The sequence below is a fragment of the Bos indicus x Bos taurus genome, chromosome 10, assembly GCF_003369695.1.
Source record: "Bos indicus x Bos taurus breed Angus x Brahman F1 hybrid chromosome 10, Bos_hybrid_MaternalHap_v2.0, whole genome shotgun sequence".
Classification (NCBI taxonomy): Eukaryota; Metazoa; Chordata; class Mammalia; order Artiodactyla; family Bovidae; genus Bos; species Bos indicus x Bos taurus.
In genome coordinates, this window is record NC_040085.1 from 9,356,282 (window position 1) to 9,378,388 (window position 22,107).

Sequence of the window (22,107 nt, forward strand, 5' to 3'; positions counted from 1 at the left end):
CTTTTTAAACTCCCATCCCCCACCACTTCCCTGCCCAAATCCAGTCTTTAATGAAGACTGCACACCAAGTCTTGAGTTGAGACCCAGAGTAGCCAAACTTCATCAGGTTACAGATCTTCTAAGAAAAACTATTTTATCAGGTAACCAACGTGAAGCTTCCTGCCCCCCACCAGGTTATCTAGATGGCATCACCAATGGCATGTTGGACTCAAAAGAAGCCACCCCAAAAACAATTGTATAAAAAGATTTATTGAAATTTATCAATGACAAACAGACATAAAACTCAAAAGTTTGGCTCTTCTGAGGGGGAGGAAAACCGGTGCAGATGTTCTTTTATACAGATGAAACATGGGCTAGGAAGTCACGCGTCACTTGGAAAGCAATCCAGAAGAGGGACAGGAAAGCGAGCCTGTACATTCACTAGGAATTTGCAGTCACTTCAGATCTCCACTAGGTAAGAAAATACAATTTTGCGTTAAGTTTTTCCGTGCTCGGGTGTATGAAAAAAAAACCCAGCCGACATGCAGCAGTGTGTCCCGTGCCTAGGTCTGTAAAAATGGTCTAGGCCGAGCAGGACGCACAGAAGAGTTCTCCTGTCATTTTGTAAAACAAAGTGTTCTAATATTTTACACAACAAGATAGGGAGAGTTTTGTTTTTTTATATCTTTGAAAGAGGTTGAAGTTTGAGGGTTTGCTTCTTCTCTTTTAATTAGAATTACTGAATCCATTTTACTCCTAAACTCTGAAGCCTGCTGTTTCCAGCTCTCTGGCTCATCACTCAAGAGTGACATCAGAGTCTTCTCAGGAGAGCAAAGCCCACCACCGTCTGGGAAGAGAGAAAGGGGATGGAAGACAGGGAAGGTCCCCAGACCAGGGCCAAGATTCGCCTTTAGGTTGCTATTTACAAGCCAAGGCGCTTGCTGCCTCTAGCAGGCCCAAGAAACGTGAAAATCATGGGATCCGGAACAAGAGGTAAGACGCGGCTGGTGCTCAGCCCTCCTGGGCTTTGAGAAACCAAACTGAGGCCAGCCCCGGCCTTCCAATCAACTCAAGAGACTTGGGAAGTATCAGGAAATGTCAGAGATCTCCAAATTGTCCTCTCTGAGGGTAAGGAACAAACGTTCACGTGTGTGTACTCAGCTATTGCATTTACAGGGACAGAACCAGACACAAAGAAAAATTAGGGGAAAAAAATAAAGAGTGGCAGTAAAAATAGTATTTTATTCCACCCCCTCCCACCCTCCCTCCCCCCACAACCCCCAGTACACTTTTCCCCTCTCGTTCCCACAGCAACGTTACAATCAGAAAAAAATAAGTTTCAGGGGGCGGGATTTGGGGGGGTACGGGTAAAAACAGTCAAATCACAATAGGAATTTTTCAAAATAGGTTATTCCACTTAGTCATCGTCTTCTCCCTCATCTTCAGGTTCTCGTTTTCGCTTCTGACCCCTTTCTTCTTCTGGAAGAGTAAGGAAAAGGCATTCAGGTTAGACATGGATCTCACCTCTGACTCCGTCCACCCACCAGGAAAGCAGGGAGCCCAAGTCTAGGACGCTCTGCTGCCCCTGGCAAACTGAGGCCTGGTCCTCAGGGCCCAGCAATCTACCATGACCGAAGGGGTCAGCCTGCTACCCTCGGAGAGTAAAAAGGCTGCCATACCACCAAGCTCCTCTTCATCTTCCTCATCGTCTACTTCCCCGTCGTTATAACCTTCCTCATCCTCCTAGAAGAGAAGATGACATTGGATTTTAGGAACGCCCGGGCCTCGGGACATGGGGAAGAAGCCACTTTCCCTGATGCTGAGCTCAGAAAGGTGAGGGCCAGCCTCTCAGCAGCCCCAAGGCTTGGTCAGGTGAATCGAAAGCAGAGGTTCTTTTATATCCAGGACCACCTTTATGCCTCTGTAGAAAGCTTTGAACCTCTTTTCCAGGAAATACCCATATCACAAAAGTACCTGCAAGAGCGGGGAGTTGGGGTGGATTCTGCGCCCAGGTTAAGAATTACTGACCTGAAGTCCTTGTAACTCAGGCAGCTCTGCAGCGTGCCCTCCCAGAGCAGTGAGTTCCCCCAGCGACTCTCCATCACATGAAGCAGGCTGGACTTTCATCTGCCCTCAATCTAGTTTTGGTTCACGGGAAAACCCCAATCCAGATTCCGTGGGTGAGTCCAGCCTTACCCTACCCAGCCCCTTCACTTCTTGCAAACTTGGATCACTCGGAGGAGAGGGAAAATGCAATATCCTCCCCTCTTCCCCGCCTCAAAGAAAATCACTTCCAGCTCCTTGAGATTCAACAAGGGGTGTGAATTCACCCTCAACCCAGGACCACACTTTATGCTGCTCCTGGGGGTCCAGGCTAGTTGAATCTGCATGATACTGTTCCTGAGGCACCAGGCAATCCATTGTTTAAAAAGAACTTGGCAATAGACTTCTTTTTGTCAAGGGAATATCCTTTCATAATGTCACCAAATAGTTCCTTAATCAGTCTGTTTGCTAAGACTGTGTGTGTGTGTGTGTGTGTGTGTGTGTGTGTAATCTGCACATGGTTAATGAGATTACAGAAGAAGAAGGAAAAAAAAACCCAAAAAACACTCCACCACTACCCAATCCCAAAACAGAAACCCTCTGCATTCTGGAGGCTCCTGTGACAGGAAGAGCAAGTCCATTAGCCAAAATGCCTTATTGCCCTGTCCTGGGGGGCGGGGCGCGGGGGCGGTGTGCTGTTTTGCTGTCTCTATTTTTAAAATACATAATATTCTTTAGCAGTGAACTCAGCAGCCTACACCTGGGCAGGAGAGACACCCGGCAGCACCTCTCGGGGGGAACCAAGCCTACGTCACCAGCTTTTCCTCTGACCCTGAGCTGCCTCTCTCCAGCATGAGGGACCAGCCAGGAGGTCCCACCTGAGAGGGCCTGTGTGGCCAATAGGTGTCCATTCCCTTGATGGGGAGAGACAGGAAGTTATGGGAGAAGGCAGGTACCTTGTCCGTGCTGTCACCATTTTAAACCTCTCTCCATCTAACTTTTGCAGTCAGATTTAGAAAGCTGAAAAGTCAGAGAAAATGACTCTGCTCTAGAAAGACTCAGAACATCCATCCAAGTACAAAACCAGGCACACAGAGCCAGGACCTTGAAGGGTGTGAAAGCCTAAAATAGTAAGTGGTCAAACACTCCCTGTCCTTAGGGATTTTACTTACAAATTATTTTATCCTCTTAACAATCCAGTGAGTTGCTCCCTATTTACAACCCAGCTATAAAATGACACCTATAAAGAAACGGGCTCAGAAGGTCAAGCAACTTGCCCAGGGACACACAGCTAGCAAGTGGTAGAAACGGGCTGCACCGTGTCACAGACACATCCCAGACCTCGCTAAATAAGAATGCCAGCCAGCGTGTCAGGATAACGGCACTTTATCCGCCGTGTGGGGGACCCTTGCCACCCTCTGATGTGGAATCCAGCAGTGTCTTATCCTATTACCCACCAGTCCAAGGCAGTCCTTGATTTTTCCCCAGCATACTGTAAGTGCTGAGTATCTAAATTAACACACAAACGCAAAAAGGTGGAAATGGGGATGTGGATTCTATAAGAACTGATTCTTACATGGAAACAAATGCCAGGCTGTCCCAGCAGAAGAGTCCCCTCCTTACTGGCCTCCAGAACCCCTTCTTTCTTTTCCAGGGCTGACTGCAAGGCTTGCCTTTCCCAAATCAGCCCAGTAACAGGCCCTAAAATGATTCAATACACACTCAGGGCTCCTGGCTGCTAAGGCCGATCAGTCAGGCAGTTAGTGGGACTGATTCAGACGCAGCAAAGCAAGTAAGGGGGGCTCCAAGACATGGTCCCCCAGCCCAGCCCAGCCTCTTACCTCTTCCTCTCCACTCACGTCCTCCTCTTCCCCTTCCTCCTCCTCCTCCTCGTCCTCCTCGTCTTCCACTACCTGAGCATCTTCATCATACTCTTCCTCTGCGAGCAGAAATGGGGACAAGAACAAGGGTGTGGTGAGCTGACCCCTCTTTCCCACAGTACAGGCCCCAGGTCGCTGGCCTAGCACAGGAGATGCACTCCTTGATGTAGGGGCCACGACTCCCACACCCACCCAGCTCACAGCCTGGATGCTTTAATGTGACTGAACACACCCTGAAGTCATCCAAAAAATAAGCATCCTAGAATGACCTCAAAGGTAAGCCCTCTTCCCAAGGATTCTGAAAAGGAAAGATCCCACATGGAGGCTAAGATGGCAGAGAAGATGCCAGCTCAGGGAGCCAAGTTACAGGGCCCAGGAAAGCCAAGAAGTCAACTCATTCAGAGAGAGCATTGAGCCAAACTCTACGAGTCCCAGAGGGGAGAAGTGACTTGTTCAAGATCACACAAGGAGTCAGTTACAGAGCTGGGCTCAGAAGCCCAGTCTCAGGATTTTAGTCCTAAGACTTTTCTGTCCCAGCACAAGATGAAACAACTGGATGTCTGAATACCTAGTAAAATATTCCCACCTAAGAAGGGATAAGCACTCTCATCTGTGAAATATTCAGGCAAAGTCTCAACCCTCCACTTCGGCCACAAAGCCCTGCACAGAAGTGGCACTGAGCTGGCAGTGTGGAGAGGAGATGAGACGGGAGGTCCCCCTTCCTTTTCCTTCTCTCCTTCCTGCAAGTCCCTGAGTCCTCACTGTGCCACTAGGGAGCCCACTGTGCTACCTACAACCTCCTCTGCTTCCAAGATCCCTGGGGCTCCTGAGTCCTCAACCCCCAGGTCCTGCCATGTGGTCCTATGGGTGGCAGCCACCAGGGGGCCCCACAGTCTCTCCAGCCATGACCTCATCTCCACCACCGGACCCTAAATGAAAAGAGGGGACCCTCACGCCTTGCCCCACCTTCCTCTATCTGCTCATCTCCTCCCCGTAAGCAAATCCAAGTGAGACATCGTAGGATCTCATTTTGGGGAGGACTTTGGAAAAGGGAAAAAACTGAAAGGAGGATTCAGATGTTTTTTTTTTTTTATGTGGACCAATTTTAAAGTCTTTTAATCTGTCACATCTTTTCTGTTTTGTTTTGGCTTTTTGGCTGCAAGGCATGTGGGATCTTAGTTCCCTGACCAGGGATGTCCCTCAGATGGTTTCTAAGGAGCTACCATGCAGTTGGAGAACCTCGGGTGTCTCTCTGGGCTCAGGTCCTTTTATTTAGGGGTGTCAACCAATGAGACAGACCATTGTTTGTCTACACAGTAAACAAAGCAGACGGCCTGCCCCCTCCACAGCTCTAGAAAGAGGTCGACAGCTCTCAGGGACCAGCGACGCCCAGTCTGCCCCCCGTAAAACCCGGCCTGGCCTCTCACTGGCGCCACCCACCATCCTCGTCCTCTTCGTCATCGTCCAGGCCCTCCACGTAGCCCTCGGCATCTGAGTCGGGGGCCTCCTTGTCGTCCCGGTCGTAGCCATCAAGATACGTGAGCTGCGGAAGGAGCTTGAACACGTTTTCTCGGTAGTCGTTTAGGTTGGTCACCTCACAATTGAAAAGGTCTAAGCTCTTGAGGTTTTCTAACTTTTTCTGCAAGGAAACAGTGAAGTCAGACAGTGAGCAGGATGAGGAGACTGGTGGGGGTGACGTGAGACAGCACGCAGAACTCACAGGTGAGGGGCAAACCCTGGTTTGGCTGCGCTTGGCTGTGTCACCCCTGGCTGGGGAGCCTCCTGTTCATCCATGTGAAAGATGGGCAGTTGGACCTGAGGATCTTCAGAGCCTCACCCAATGCCAACACTTCTATTCTGCAATTAAAGCCTCTGCCATAACACTGACAAGTTTGAAATTAACCCGGGGTTTTCTTGGTGCATAAGCCAAGAGCTCTGGAGCCTGCCCTGTGTCTAAGGAGCCAGAGAGGAACTGAAAAGGCCACAGGAATGCAAACTACCTCCTTCTGGGAATAATAATAATGGCAATTAATACTGCACTTTGTATTAACTCAGTTTATCCTCAACAGACTGATAAAGCAGAAATAATTATTAGTTCATTTTACAGAAGAGGAAGCAGAGGGCAGAGAACTGGGTTTTGATCAGGCAGTCCAACTTCAGACCTGTGTTCTTACACTCTGCAATACTGCCTGTCAAAAAGGACAAGAGAAAAACCAATGAAGGATCCAGATTTTGTCCACAGTACTTAATACCAATGGGTTTAAGTGACGGGCTCTAGTCCATGTTACACTTGTTGGCAGCTGGATTCTGAGGCCCAGGAAGTGAAAGGGTCACACAGCTAGCAAGAAATTGCTACATCTTTCCAGTTCCCTCATCTTCCAGGAGGAGGTATCCCACCTCAGGCCAAGTCCCTGTTCCAGTGGGGCCAGGCCTAACTGGTGATTAAAGCTACTGTCCCTCAAGGTCAATGTCAGGAACAAGGTCATTCTCTTGAGATTGGTCATTTTTAGCAGAAGGTCAAGGGTAGAGAGGAAGTCTGGGCTGTGGGCTGGGTGGGTGAGGCCCGCCTCTCCCAACCAAAGGCGGTTCCCCACTGTCAGGGGTGAGAGAAACACAATAATCACACTGATAACCAGGGAAGAAATCACACAAACACGAGTATTCTAGGCCAAAGGAACACTGTGTGTGTGCACGCGTGTGTACACAGTCTCCATAACTTGCCTCCCAAAACACACATATACAGAACTTCAAAGATTTTTTTTCAGTTTATAATAAAATTATGAAATTGAGGTTTCTAGCTAGATAAATAGAATTGCTTTCCCCTAGGAGATCAGAAGAAGTCCTAAAATAAAGTTCTATGGGAAATCTATTCTAGTAGCTGACCACATGCCACAGATAGGCAGGTAAGGCCCGAGTTTGGAGGAGAAATGCCAGCCTCCCATTCTGCTACACGGGCACATCAACCAGCCCCTCAAGTGCCCACAAAGTACGAGGAATGCTTTTTGGACAAGAATCCAAACTGAGAGATAGCCCAACTGGTACCCTCTATACCCAGAAAAGGGAAAGGTGCAAACTTGGCCAAATATCCTTATGGCCCTCTCCTGATTCTAAGGGGACCAACTTATGAAGTAATTCTTATGTATATATTTATGCTAGGTGTCAGTTTAATGCAGTAGTATTTCTATACTTCAACAAATAGAAATCAATGATTAATTAATCAAAAATTAATCAATGGTACATCTTACAGTTGATTTCCTTAAACTCAAGTGAATACAGTCATTCGGATATGCGTAACACAGAAATCGGAAAAGGTGATGGCACCCCACTCCAGTACTCTAGCCTGGAAAATCCCATGGATGGAGGAGCTTGGTGGGCTGCAGTCCATGGGGTCGCGAAGAGTCGGATATGACTGAGCAACTTCACTTTCACTTTTCACTTTCACGCATTGGAGAAGGAAATGGCAACCCACTCCAGTGTTCTTGCCTGGAGAATCCCAGGGACGGCAGAGCCTGGTGGGCTGCTATCTATGGGGTCACACAGAGTCGGACACAACTGAAGCAACTTAGCAGGAGCAACACAGAAATTGCTATTCTGATCATGACCTGCCCTTTTCTAGTGAGTGTATCGTGAAGTCTGGGTGTGCTCAGCTCTATGTGGACAAGCAAAGGAGGACATACTGCCCATGTCTTTGAGTCCGTGGTCACCATCATAGCCAGGACTGCTGACCAGGGTCACTCTTCTCTATACCCTTTGGAGAAGTGCATGGGGCTCCTGTACCACATAGCTTTCTGTCATCCCATGGGACCCGCATCAGGACCGACCCACCTTCAGAGGCACCAGCCTCTGGGCAGTGACCCAAGGAGAAAATAGGCAGCGACCTTCAGGGTCAGCTGAGTTCCTGGATGGCTCCTCTCTCCCCAGTGAAAGGCACAAGCCAGGTTCTAAGCCTAAAGAAATGACAGCTCGGGTTTCCGAAGCTGAGTGGAAATTCTAAGAGGAAAAGCACTAGGACCAGAAATTGAGACCCGGGTCCTACGGCACCCTTCAGCCTCTTGGTCAAGCTCTCTGAACTTCTCGAGGCCTCAGTTTCTCTATAGAAGCTCAATTCTATCTCATAGCACATAATTAAACACAAAAGGCGTGTCATGCAAATGCAAAAGTAGCATTCCCTGGTATCAACCCCTCCCATCCCAGAGGAGAGGGGAGGCCCCGATGACTCACCAGTGGCTCTATTGTGCTGAGGTCTTTAATTTTGTTGCCACTTAAATTTAGATGCGTGAGGTTCGGACACTTTTCTGCCAATACTTCCAGGCCCCCTGAGATTCTGTTATCACTTAGTTCAAGCTAAACAAGGCAGGGAGAGAAAAAGCAGAAACGACTCTTACAATGAAGGCTCTGGGCTCAGGCGTTCATTTCCTTGCAGATGGGCCAGGAAGGGAGTCGGCTCAGGGAAGGGGCAGGTGTGCTGGGGCTCGCCCTGGCCCCCCTGCAGTTATGCTCCTTCAACTTGGAGAAATGACCGGGTCCTCCTCCCCAGCCCAGTTCCCGAGCACACCTGCGCCTCCGCTCTATTTACCTTCTTAAGTTTGTTTAACTTTGGTAAGTTTGCGACTGAGGTGAGGCCGACGTTGATTGTACTCAAGAACTCCAGTTCTTCAAATTCATCTGTGAGGCCTTCGATTTTGCCTTCATTCGACCGACAGTTGTCCAGGACGAGTTCTTTCACCTGGGAAGGGAAAGAGGTTGTGAATCAACCGGGGTGAGGAATGGGGGTTGAGGCCAGGGATGGGGGGAGGACAGGAGGCAGACTGGGAAGCCTCGCAGCGCCAGCGCCCACCCTGATCTTTCTCTGCTTTTAGCAACACTGAGGCAGGGTGGGGAGAGGTGCTGGGGTGACTGGAGCTGCAGAACCAGGGGGCCCTTCTGGACAGGTGTCTTGGCTGGACTGGAGAAGACAAATCCAATAATCCCACTGCTGACAGCAAGACTGGGAGTTTCTTTCCAACCCTGCTGCCGCCCCTTAGCCCCCAGGCTCCCCACTGCACCAGCCACAATGCTGTTAGGGAACCTCCGGGCCTTGCCGTTCCTTCTGAGCCCCTCACCCCAGGGTCCGCCATGGTCCCAGCCTGACCACCTTCCTGAGGCCCCCTACCTACTACTCTCCCTCCTCAGTCTCCACCGTCCTTTTACCTCTGAGTCTGTGACCCACTGCATGCGGATGGGTCCCGGGATGTACCTGAACCCAATCCTCCACCACAGTCAGAGACAGCCCACCCAGCCTGGCAGTCATCACCTGGTCACTGGCTTGGCCTGCCCCACAGTAAGGGCTGCAGACCAGGGACCCCTCCAACTCTCCACTCTACAGAATGGAGACCAGTGCTGTCGAACAGAACTTCCTGTGGCGATGGAAACCCATCCAGGAGAGGAGCCACTAGTCATATGTGGCCGGTAAGGTGAGACTGAGGAGCTAAGCTTTAAATTTTATTCAGCTTTAATCAAAGTGCAAAGAGATACATGAAAGTTACCATACAGAATACCACAGCTCTAGATTTTGCTCTTCAGGTCCTGAGAGCCGACACGGAAGGAAAATGGACATCCACAAGCCCAGGATGAACCCACATAGAAATGCTGGGCTTGGCAATGTCCAGAAGTTGGTCTTTGGAGACACTTCTGCGGCCCTGCAGGCTTCCTGCCTCCCTGGAGGTGGTTCTGCCCCGTTAAGAGACCTTAGATCTTCTCTTTTGGCCCTAAGCCCTTTATTTCGAATGAGGGAGAAAGAACTGATAAAGAGCTACCATCTCACTGGGTTGTTAAAAGGCAGATTTGGCTACAAGAGAGGGTCCAGGCTCCAGCACAGATGGTAGGGAGACGGGCTGAGGAAGAGTCATCAGCTCTCAGGCCTGCCATGACCCAGGGGTGTCAGCAAGGGATGCCAGGGTGCCTGGCCTGCCACCAGATGCCCAGAGCTTTCCACTCCTGTCCTGAGCGGACAGGGGGCTGCTCCCCAGCCTTCCATGGATGGCGGGATCCTTAAAGGTGATTCCTCCTGGCTTCATCTGGTGCTTGACACTGCATCCCCACTTGCCTGATCTCTGCTGCTGCTGCTGCTGCTAAGTCGCTTCCGTCATGTCTGACTCTTAGCGACCCCTTGGACTCGGGCTCCTCCGTCCGTGGGATTTTCCGGCAAGAATACTGGAGTGGGTTGCCATTGCCTTCTCCAGCCTGATCTCTGCAGCCTCCAGGAAATGTGTACTGATGTTGCCTGGATCTGATGCTCCCTGGGACTTCCAACCCTAGTTTGGATTTCACACCAATGGGTCACTCAGACCAGGCCTGTCCTGTTGACAGCAGTCCTGCATTATCATTCCTGCCCCTCACAGCCTTTTTTCCTCCTGGATAAGTGAGCAAGGCCTGTCCTAACCAGTCACTGTCCAGGGCTGCTCCCCACCTCTGAGCAGGTCCATCTGCCCAGGGTGACTGTCTGCCACAGTGGTCCTCTTCCTCGGGCATCACTGGACGTATGTCCACGTGGGAGAAGAGAATCCACAGCAAGCTGCTGCGCCTCTCCCTCAGCCTGCCCTTGAAAGAGGTCAGACTAGGAGAGGTCAGGGCTTGTTTGGGCCACAGTGCCCTGCAGGTGCCCTGCTGTCTTCTTCCCTGGTGGAGAGAGGTGGCCTGCTCAACTCAGGACAGCAACAATTTGGCAGGAGGGGTGAAGCCAGGTGCAGCAGCTCCTATCCAGAGCCAGCAAGCTCTCAGCCAGGCACCGGTGCCAAGGCTCACCTTTCCCTTGCATCTGAGACAGGGGAAGTTAAGTCCTTTCCCACTGTTCAGGGGAGGACAGATATCCAGGTCAAGCCCCCTTCTCAAGGTCACCGGCAAGAGACTGGGAGTAAACCCCGTGAGGCCTTCTGCCCTAGGGCAGGAGGTCAGTGCAGAGCCAGGAAGCCAGGCCTTTGGGGAGCAGTGGCGGGAGATCACCTGTCCTGAGGAGGGAGCGCCACCTCCTTCGTGGGCAGTTCTATCTGGGGTCACACAGCTAGGCTCCTTCAGTCACTCCTTTCCTTGGAAGGCCCTGGGAATTCTTTAAGTTCCATTACGGAAAGACAAATATGAGGAGGGTTTCCAGTCCACCTTCAAAGATTTCAGACATGTGGTTCTCTAGATGGGTCAGGGCTTCTATTCCTGTGGCCATCAGCCAAGGAGGAGGCCTCAGTAAGAGGGGGCCAGGAGGTGGTGCTGCAGAGTCAAGGGAATTCCTCCCGGAAGTCTGCCTCTTTCCCAGAACAGCTCAGTGCTGCCTGGGAATTCTCCAGATAGACCCAAGGTTCCAGTCCCAGCACCACGCCCAAAAGGGTGGCCATTCTTCTTGGGGACAATATGCAAGACACCACTACTAACAACGATTGTTTCTTTATTAACAACAATCAAGGGCTCTTTCCTGAGCCCTCAGCAGGCACTCTCTTTGCAGGCACTGTCTCATTTGATCCTCATAATCGCCTCATGGGGTGCTCCTGGGGTGCTATCCTATTGTACAGCCACACATCAGAACCACTGATCCTAAAACTGTAGGAACAGGCCCTGATGGTTAGTGTTGCCACAGACGAGGAGGGTTTCCTTGCTGTTCCCAAGCAGGGCACAGGTTCTCCCAGACCCCCAAATTCAATCCTACAAACTACCCTGACTGCACTAAACCCCCTTCAGCCCCTTTTCTAGCTGTTCCACTGGCGGGATGGGGGCTACTCCCAGAAGTCCCCACGCTGGTTACACTTCTTTGGTAACCAAAGCACAAAACCTAACCCAGCCCCCATTCCAATGACACTGCAGTCAGGAGCAAGGATCTGGACAGAGGCTGGGGGCCTGAGACCCTGTTCCTCCCCAAGGAGCAAAAGGCTGCTTCCTGTCACTCAGGAGGGAGAGCCTGTGGTATATGGAAGGCCAGGTGGCTGCTCCAGGTCTGTGGGGACTTTGGGATCCCCATGGTTTCTGCATTTCCTTCCTGGCCGGGTTTCAAGCACAGTTTGGGGAGAGATCAAAGAGGGCGGGGTAGGTGGGCTGAGGCTTACACCCTGAGGTTGCTGATATTACCAGAAAGCCCAAACCACGGGGGAAACCCACAGTTTCTTTGTGGGGTGATGAGTCACATCGGGGATGGCAGGTAAGCAGACTGTGATGTGTCTGTAATGGACCAAACAGGAAAAAACAAAAGGTCCAGTCCAACAGCTGACCTGTCGAAGGCATGGCATCCAGCCCAGTTCCACCTGCCTCCATGCAGGGCTGCGCTTTCTTACAGCTCCAGGGCGTGTTTCAAAACGTCCAACCCACCCCAAGCTTCCTTAAATTGACTCTTAGAAATCCTGCCGCAATTCCAACCCACTTCCTCCCGTCTCTCCTAGTGCTGCTGCTGCAAACCCTTCCTCCATGTGAAGAGAACATCCTTGTTACATCCAGGGTGTGTTCTGCTTAAAACAGAAAAAAAAAAAGTAAGGCCCATTCCCCCCTGCCAAACCCTGGGTGTGAGCTAAGCGCAAAGTTAAAATTAAACTGAAAATTTGTACTTTGGGTTTAAACTCTCTCCCAATCCCACTGGCCGTTTAAAAATACCAAAATGTGGTTACTCTCTCTAGAACCAAGGACTGGACTTACTCTGCTTCTATCGGGAGCTTTTCAGTCACCCCAGTGACAACCCTCCACAGGAGCCTTTGGCTCATTCCTCAAGTGTTAACACCTAAGAGGTGTCTGCATATTCATACTCGGGCCCCCTTGGAGATGTCAGTAGGGAGGCACTGAAGGTTCCTAAGAAATCAGACTGCCCGGCTCCGCATTTCCTGAAAAACACGTCCCCAAAGCAAGATGTGACAGTCATTTCTCACCAAGCGGAGCTGAACTGTCCGTGATAAACACGAACACATTATTACTCTAAGGAAGAACCCGTTGCTTGTTTCAAAACTGTGAAATCTTGTCTTCACACATCTCTCAAATTTGACCATTCCTCTCTACTGCCAGCAACATGGTCCTGTTCACGGTAGTCTAAGTCACTCTAGGTCTGATTCTGCTTCCAAATGGGGTCTCTGTGACAGCAGGAATGCTAGACTACTGGGCAAAGACCTCCACACGGAGGCCCGGCCCAGGTTGCTGAACGACCCTGACTCTATCCCCGAGGTCTCAGGCTCTGCCTTGCAGAAAAGGGACAATGATATCTGTTTAGCCTATAAAGCACAAACTCTGGCCTAGAAAACATTCTTGGCTTCCCGCCGCCTCCGGGAAAAAAAATCAAGGTTCTAAACTGACCTAAGGAGGCCTTTTACTCTCAACCTCAGCCAACTTCCTCCAATCTCATTGCCCCCCACCCCACCTCTCACCCTTGCCTTCAGACCGAGTTAAGCACCCCTCCCCAGGAAACCTTCATCACCCAGCTCTGAGCATCCCAGGGCACCGAGGGCAGCTGCCACATGAATCATTTAATCGTGTATTAAGCATCCGATCCTCCTAGAGGTCAGGGACTGTCCTTCTCTGTAATCAGCCTAGCAGGGAGCGGACAGCCAAGCAACTGCTTAACAAATGTCCTGTTTATCGTGCTGGCCACAGCACTAGGTGCTGGGCATGCAAAGGGAGACAAACCATAGTGAAATTAACAGTGCAACTGGTCTGACACAGGTTGAATAAGCCCTCCCTTTTAGAAACAATAACAACGTGTTTTGGTGTGTCTTGTGTCCGCCAGGCAAGCCCTGTGAGGAGCGCGGTCAACACCGCACCCTCTCTTGACCTGGCCCAGTGCTCTGCATGCAGGTTCTCTTGCCCGTTAAGAAACCCCCTCTCTCCACCCAGCAAGCTCCTGTGACACTGTCCATCTAAGCAGCGGAGGGGACGTGGAGCCAGTAACGATCCACAGCTGGGGTCCCTGCCAGCAGGAGGTGTGGTGGCAGGCTAGGAGACAGACGGCCGGTAAACAACTCCAGTCCAGTGTGCCAGGTAGCAGGCCCGAGGCTGGAACAGGGTGCATGCTTCACATGCCTCTGCCCGGAGAGGACGGGCACGCTAAGCACAGGCAGGAGGGACCCAGCAAGACCAAGAATCAGGACGCACTCTAGCAACGCCAGGGCTGGCCAGATAATCTGCAGGGCCCAGTGCAAAATGAAACTGGAAGACCCTTGCTCAAAAACTGTTAAGAATCCCCAGACCTTCCAGGCGTGGGGCCTGGGTGGTCACATGGCCACATGCCTGTGAAGCTGGCCTGGATTTAAATGGACAGCTTGGGCCTAAAGCAAAGCCCTCTGAAGGCTAGAACCAGAGAGAAGGAAGCTCAAGAGGGGACTGCTCTTTATTTTTCCAGCATTTCCCGAGGCAACATAGAGAGGTGGACAGAAGGCAGGCTCTGGAGGCAGACCGACCTGGTTCAAGTCCAAATTTCCCATCGCAAGCTCATCACCTCACTTCTGAGCTTCTGTTTCCTCCAACGACAATAGTGCCATCACCTGGGGTTGGATTAGATGAAACAATGCACGGAAAGCACCCCCAGCTTGGAAAAAGCCACCTGCCTTCTCCTTGACCCACAGCCACCTTCACTGCTGTGTCCATGGTCAAGGGACAGAATGGGCGTCAAGGCAGGCCCGCAGCTCTGAGTCGCCTCTGCTGCCCGCAGGGCCCTTTCATGGAACGAAGGCCTCCCCATGTTCTAGAGAGCCGAGAATGGTGTGCCTCAAAGACGCGCCTCTGGATTTTACAGCTACACCTTGTTCCTTTAGTCTTTCCCACTCACCTCCAAGTCTGATCTTTTCTTTCTCCAAATGGGCATGCAACAAATATTTGTAGCTTTGGTTTCAACCTTGTCAGTCCCTGACCAATCTAGTTTTCAGGTCCCAGCCTTACAACAGAAGAAGACTTAAATCAGATTGACCCCGTGTTTTTTTGGTGCTCGTGGGTTTTAAATAGGTCAGCTTTTAAATGGGCCATCCCCTGTTGCAGATCCCATTTCTAGCTCGAAGGCCAACCTAAGACACCAAGGCAGCAGGGAAAGGGGCTTCTTCCCAGAGGTGTTCCATAGGAATGACAGATGATTGTGGTTTTGTCCTTTTAACCATAAAATCTCTAGTTTTGCTTAACAATCAGTGTGGCAAAACCTGCAAAAATCAGTCATGTTCCATGGGGGAAACGTCAGGCTCTGGGGGAAAAGTTGGACATTGATTTCAAAAGCTTAGAAAGGCCTTCAGGATCATCTAGGTCAGTGGCTTTCTGACCACAACCCACAGTAAAAAAGACATCGACACCTTGGCTCAGCACACATATATTTTTGTGTGTTTACATGCACATACACAGAAACAAAACTTAACCCTGTTTACAATTTTTTCTTTTCTATTACATTAAAAAAAAAATTAACGTGATCCACAGTTTTCAAAATGTTGCTCTAGTTTAGCCCTCTTTTTCTAGAGGAAGCAGTAAGGTCCAGAGTTGGCTGAGAGCCGAGGAAGCCCAAGCTGGGTGATTCTCCTGCCACAGCACGCCACTGCTCTGATCAGAAATCACAGTCCCCAGTGGAAGACCCTGGAACCAACCATGAAGTTCTCTCATTTCTGCTAACAGGAGGTTATTCTGCAGCCTCAATGGTAGCTAAGACTGGGATCTCCACACCGCATAAAGATCTTTTAAATTCTTAACTAAGGGGCAGGGTCCTCCCTTACTTTAACACACAAAAAACCTCTCTAAGAAAAAAGCACCTAGGTGTCTGGATTTTGTTTGTTTCCTACAATAGAGCTCTGAAGGCACTGGGTGGGAGCACATGGCCGCGGAAGTCGGTGACGCCATCCTTATTATTTTAGGGAACCATGGAAGGCAGGCTGAGGCTCGCTGCGCCACTAATGAAGCTGCCGGCAGGGCCCGGGTAATAGGCTAAGCGCAGGCTGGGGGAGGGCCCGCATTAACATAAACCCTGTGACTGGCTCCCTCGCCGCCTGCAACCGGCTTCCTACCTCCTCCCCCAAGCGTGCGGAGGGCTCGGCTTCTGCCTCGGCAAGGCAGACAGAGGAGCTGGTGCCACTGCAGATGCTTCCCCGGTCAGAAGAACAGACTCAGGGCGGTAAAGGGAGGACTGGCGCAGTTGGTGCAGGACCTGGGCTTTGGGCTTATCAGAGGGGCCTGGCTGGGCAGTGGCCTCTCTCTTGTGTTAAGCCTTTGCTTTCCTCCCGTAAGGCTCACTCTTTCCTTCCTGCAGGAAGCCTTCCCAGACTGCCCACCCTTGACCTAGCCATGCTTAATTTAAGGGCAGGTGAACAATTCCCAGAACAGGGGAAAAAAAAATAAAGGCCCAGAAGGCTGTTTGGGAGAGAGGAAGTGGGGAGGAGTCAAGCTGGGTCTGACTTTAGTGTGTGTGGGTGTGTGAATGTGTGTATGTGTATGTGGTGGGGGCACAGGGCAGTGGGAACAGGGGAGCTGAAGGCTTTAGAACTGGTCAACGCCACGATCAAGCAAAAGTTTAGCAGGCTGCATCTTTTAAGTAGTGGTCCCTTGCTACCTTCAGTGGGTACTGGAAGGTGTGAGAAGCAGGAGTTGGAAGCAGGCCCCAGGGAGGTCTGCTGGGTTGTGTTTGAATGGACACCAGGAGAAGGAAGGGGGGCAAGAAGCACGGGGGTATAGTGCCAAAGATGCTGGTCAGGAAGGCTCATGACCTGGACTCTGGGGCCCACTTTGCCACCACTTGGCTGTGTGCCCTGAGGGGAGTCATGTCCACCTCTCTGGGCTTCTGCAGTACCCTAATTCGCACACTGGACAGACAGACACAAGATCCCTTCTAATTACAAAATTTTGAGGGTCTGTCCACTTCTAGTCTTAGCCCACATCCAAACTCAGTCATTGGTCCCCAAAAGGAGGTGGGGAATCTTATGGGCCAGAGAAGCCCAGTATTCATCGTTGATATGCCAAAAAGGAAATCTGGGCCGCCAGGCAATTATGTTGATAATTACTGACATTCGAAAATCAATCATATTGTCTCTTAAAACACACCAGGATCATAAAAACAGCCCCCAGGGCTCAAGGTGTTGGGTTTCCAATATGGGAGACTGGCACCATCCATCTGATGCCTGCCACCTTACAGGACAGCTGGGAGCAGGCATCTCAACTCATAGAGTTGTTCAGGCTGCTCTACAGTCCTGTGGGTCATAAAACAACCACGACATCCACGATTATCCAAGAGCTGCAGCACTGGCCCTGTGCAACAGAAGACCCGGAGGAGACTGAAGAGCAAGGCCCAGAGAGCAGAGAGGTACATCTGACAGGACCTTCCCAAAATGCTGTTTTGATCACGTCAAGTCCTGTCACTCCTTGTCCAAAAGCCTCTAATGGTCACGGGAGTCAAGTGTCAAGTCCAGAGGAGGATCCCCAGCCCCCGCCCATCAATGCCTCCGACTAAACGCTGTGCCTCTTTTCAGGTGCATCCCTGCCTCACCCTCTGCCAGCCTTCCTGACTTGCCCCAAGTACAGTGACACCACCTGGTGTTCCTTTCCCATGTTACACTTCACAAAGGGCTTCCCCAGGTACTACACTGAACCTGCAGGCAACTGGATCCTACCCCAGGGAAACCCCCTGTCCACCCACCAGGGTCCTCAGGGAGCCGCAGCTCGGCCACAGGATGCCTGGCCGTCTTTCCTCCTGCGGTCTCTCCTCCAAACAGTCTTGCTAAGGTCTGAGGTCTCGGTGTCCCTTGCTGGTGCCCTGCCCAGAGGGGCTGGCTAAGTAGTCAAACTGGACTGGGTCACTGGAGAGGAAAGGATGGAGCAGAGGAGGGCAAGAGTTCTGACTCTTCATTCACTTTTCAGAGGAGGGCAAGAGTTCTGACTCTTCATTCACTTTTGAAAGCAAAGCACCCGGTTAACTCCAATGGGGCAAATCAACAGAAGGTACAAAAACGGCTTCCTGGGCCCTTGAAACCAGTTTCCAGGGATTTGAGCCCAGCGGGGCTGGGACCACTTGTGGAAATTCCACCGAGTCCTCAGTCAGCAGGGTCTGAAAAGAGAACACAGCTCAGGGTCTCTGCTGTGGGTCTGGTGTGGACAGTGACAGATACCCACCCCTCAGGTACCAAGTGGATAAACGGTCTACAAAACAGAATTTAATTCATTTCCTCAGCTTCATCACGCAGTGATCCACAGGCCGGCAGTTTACAGCCCCTGACCCGCTCAGCCCAGGCAAGCAGCACAGCCCACCTAAGACGACACCACACCTTCAGACACAGACCTGGACACCTTCCACAGCCCTTGTATGGGCCTCTGCCTAACTTCCAGCTGGCTTTAGAAAAGTGCTTCAGAGAACCAAAGGACCCATCATCACACCTCTCGGGAACCACTGGATCTAATCCACCTACTCAGGCAACTGACAAAGCCAGGTGGAAACCAACCCTGTGACTTACCCAGGGTCACAGAGCCCACTGTGAACTGAACCCTGGACCATTCTTATCCTCCTAACTTAGGGCCCACACCCCAGAGTCGCAGGTTTCTCCAGGGTGATCTCCTGGAAGCAAGAGGAAACAGAGGAGGAGAAAGAGAACAACTGTTAGGAAAAGAGCCCCAGGTCTGAACCTGACCCTCTTCGTGCCTGGCCTGCCTCCCCACGTGGCCCAGGAGGGCTGGCAGGGCAGAAGAGGCGGGGGAGGCTCAGCAGACTCGGAGAAGCAGCCCTCGACCTTGGCCTCCTTCCCTGCCACCTCTACCAAAATGACAGCAGCATTGGCAATGACAGGAGCCGAGCAAACACTGAGACACAGAAGCCCTCGTGTCCAGCCACCAATCGGAAACCGCTGATTTGGTCAAAAATGGGAACCAATCACGCAAAAAAACCTGAGGCTGAGGACCAAAAGTTTTCTCTATCCAAGACCGCAAAGCAAATTAGCCAAGGGTCACACATAAGAAGCGATCTAATCTCTTTCTCCCTTAGAGAAATGTGACATGTGCAGCTCGCCTTAGTCTGGAAATTAAGGGCTGATGGTAAAAGTATTGGTGATGGAAGTGCAGGAAATGCTAAGGAGTAATGTTAGTTCCATATGCCACTAGCTGGAAGGGGGAACACGGAAGAGCAAGGATGGAATGGGAGCCAAAGGGCTGATAGGAGGCGGCGAGAGGGCTGGAACATGGAGGGAGAGAAGGAGACAGACAGACACTGGGAAAAGGACACGGGCAGCCAAAAAGAGCAGAGAGGAAAAAGTCAAAGGCTCTGTGGGTTTTTCTTTACTTCCAGAGTTCCATCCTCTTCACCTCGATCTTGGTGATAGAACTTTGCCCGTATTGACTGCATTTAAAAAAAAATATAGTACAGGTTGAATTCACTGCTGTTCACGGATTTACAGCTGCTTTAATCTTGAAAAGCCAAAAACAAAGACAAAACAAAACCTAAAAACCTTTACGATTCTTGAAGAGTTAGGGAGGGGCTGGACAAAGAGACGGATGTAAAAAGAAGAGAAAAAAAAAAGTCTAGGGACTTCCATAGTGGTTCAAGGCCTAAGAATCTGCCTTTCAATACAGCGGACCTGGGTTTAATCTCTGGTAGGGGAACTAAGATCCCACTTGCTGTAAGGCAACTAAGCCTCCGTGCCGCCACTCCTGAGCCTGAGTGCCACGGCGAGAGTCTGGGCGCTGCAACAAAGAGCACATATGCGGCAACCAAGACTTGATGTAGCCCAAAATAAATAAACAGAATAACATTAGAAAAAAAAAGAGCCTAGAGATTTCGCTCTTCATCAGAAGCTCATAAAGGCCCCTGCCAAGGTGGTTAACAGACAAGGCTGTCCCAGGTTGTGTGGACGGAAACAAGGCTGGTGACCAAGGGTCCTCCGTCAGGGTCCCAGAACACTCTGTCTGACGGGACCAAACCCTCAGTGCCAACGCCTGAAGCGGAACAAATCTGAGGAAGGCGACGAGGGTGGAGAGGCTTCTGAAAAGCGTGACACTGGAAGAACAACGGAAGGAACCAGTGGTGCTTAGGCCAGAGCCGAGGTAGACTCACGATAGCTGACTCTCTCCAACTGTTTGGAGAGTCCTATGCAAATACAAGTACATTTATTCTGTGTTCTCCAGCGGCTCAAGAGCCAAGATCAGTGTGCAGGAATTACAAACAGGCAGTTTTCAAGCCCAATGTAAAACACAAGAGGGTATTTAAATCTTTACAGCTGTCCCACGAAAGAAAGGACTGCTCTAAAAAAAAAATAAATAAATAAATGAGTGAGTCCCCTGTCCCTGTACGCGTACACGCTGGAGGCTGCTCGGTGACTGTCTGCAAAGAACTGTACACATACACAGCACTAACCAATTATTAAATGAATTAATAATACTGTGTAACGAAGCTCTGCAAAGAGATGAGCCTCGGGTCTTTTCACCTCTTAAAATGCTATGACTTAATGTTTAGGCCTGATTCACTCATTCAACAATATTTACAGAGTATCTGTCAGATATTGGGCACCCGTCGTAGGCAGTGCCCAGACAGCAGTGGCCAAACCTGGGTGCCTAGCACATGGATTTACAATCTAGCGGGGAGTGAGATAATAAGCCAATGTGTGTATACGTCTATATTCACCGTTGTTGCTCAGCCGCTAAGTTGTGTCTGACTCTTTTGGGACTCCATGGACTGCAACCCTCCAAGTTCCTCTGTCCATGGGATTTCCCAGGCAAGAATACTGGAGTGGGTTGCCATTTCCTTCTCCAGGGGATCTTCCTGGACTAGGGATCAAACCCACATCTCCTGCATTGGCAGGTGAATTCTTTACCACTGAGCAACCCGGGAAGCCCTTATGTCCATATACAACATATATAAATGCTAAAAGGGGGAAAAAAAGAAAGAACCACAATCGTGATGAGAGAGAACTTTACAAAGTCTACCACGGAAGGCCTATCCCAGCTGAGCTTTCCCTGGGGACTTGAAGCCAAGTGAAGAGAGGGCTGAGGGAACAGCCTGGGAAAAGACCCGAGCAGGGGGCATGCTTGGCCCTTTTGGGGAACAGCTAGGACAACAGGTGGTGGTAACAGAATGTGTGGAACAGAAGGAAAGTGGCGGGAAGAAAGCCACTGTCACACGCACTCGTGCACACCCGTGGACATTCTACACCTAACTGGTGAAGGATGATGGATTTCACAAGCAGCAGAAGGCAGAACTGTCTGAACCATAGTAAGACCCAAGAGCTGACCATAAGCCAGAGATTTCTCTTGCTCTTCCTTAGAGGAAAAAAAAGAGCGTTAGGATTGTGCTCACCCAACGTTTCCAGGTATACACACGCCTTGGCTACACTCCTGGGAAGTATCCTATGGCAGAAGTGTTTGCTTATGAGTGTATGGGTGCATAAGAAGTAGTTAGAAAACGTGGTTTCGTTCCAGGCTTTATCATTCGCAACTGTGTGGCTTAATTTCCTCATCTGTAAAATGGGGAGAAGAATATCCCTAAAAATCCCACAGGTCTCTGTGAGACCAGATGAGGTAAACTGTGCTGTCCTGGAGGGTACAGGGAGGAATTTTACAAGCAAGTTTTGTACCCAGAACTTGGCACCCCAGGGAGCTGAGAGGAGGTGTTATGTAGCTCTGATTTCCCCACACTGCCTTGCACTTAGCTAGCAATAAATGTTTGCTGAACTGAAAAGCATAAAAATAACCTGGGAAAACATTCTGCCATTTTTTTCCTTCCTATTAAACGGTAGCACTTTGCCAGAATGCTCAGAACAGTCTCTCTTCTCGGAGATCCTTCACTTTGGGGGAAGAACCAACTAAGTCACATCAGGGCAGAGTGTTCAGAGGATAAAGACCCAGGATGGGGACAGGAACAGGTCTGACTCCTCTGCAGAAGGCTCCTGGCTCTCTGTGTCACCCCAGGCTTTCTCCAACAGCCTGAGCTGATCCAGGTCCAGGCCGCCAACGGAAGAAGGGACTGCAGACTAGGATGGGGTCAGTAGCTCTTGGAAAAGCCCATGAAAACCAGAGATACACAACATATACAACATGCCATCCAGATGAAGCCTTAATCAAACTGCCTCGATGCAGAGAGGGGGAGAGAAGCCCAGATACACAGAACAGCTGAAGTCATTTCCATTCTTTTTTCATTTTTTAGTAAGTAACACATTCATTCTCAAGGTCTCAAAACCAAAAAACATAAGACACACAGTTCATTCTCCCTTCCATCCTGTCCAATTAAGTGTCCTTCCAGAGTTTGTTTACACATATACAAATTCAGAATCTTATT

The 22,107-nt window shown here is 50.4% G+C and overlaps 1 protein-coding gene across 3 annotated transcripts in view; it reads right to left on the bottom strand.

Moving 5' to 3' along the window:
- Positions 1-228: 228 nt before the first annotated feature.
- The window catches only part of ANP32A (acidic nuclear phosphoprotein 32 family member A), a 38,951-nt gene continuing 17,072 nt past the window's right edge, over positions 229-22,107 (bottom strand). Inside the window, exons 1-7 of one of the 3 annotated variants that reach the window (XM_027553066.1) lie at positions 12,131-12,163; positions 8,479-8,628; positions 8,124-8,246; positions 5,343-5,541; positions 3,864-3,961; positions 1,659-1,722; positions 231-1,458 (exon numbers count right to left, since the gene is read on the bottom strand). In XM_027553066.1, the coding sequence (XP_027408867.1) occupies positions 1,397-1,458; positions 1,659-1,722; positions 3,864-3,961; positions 5,343-5,541; positions 8,124-8,246; positions 8,479-8,628; positions 12,131-12,148 (714 nt within the window). In that variant the 5' untranslated portion in view covers positions 12,149-12,163 and the 3' untranslated portion in view covers positions 231-1,396. Of the gene's footprint in view, positions 1,459-1,658; positions 1,723-3,863; positions 3,962-5,342; positions 5,542-8,123; positions 8,247-8,478; positions 8,629-12,130; positions 12,164-22,107 lie in introns of those variants that run through there. The other 2 variants (XM_027553065.1, XM_027553064.1) reach the window with 2 other exon arrangements.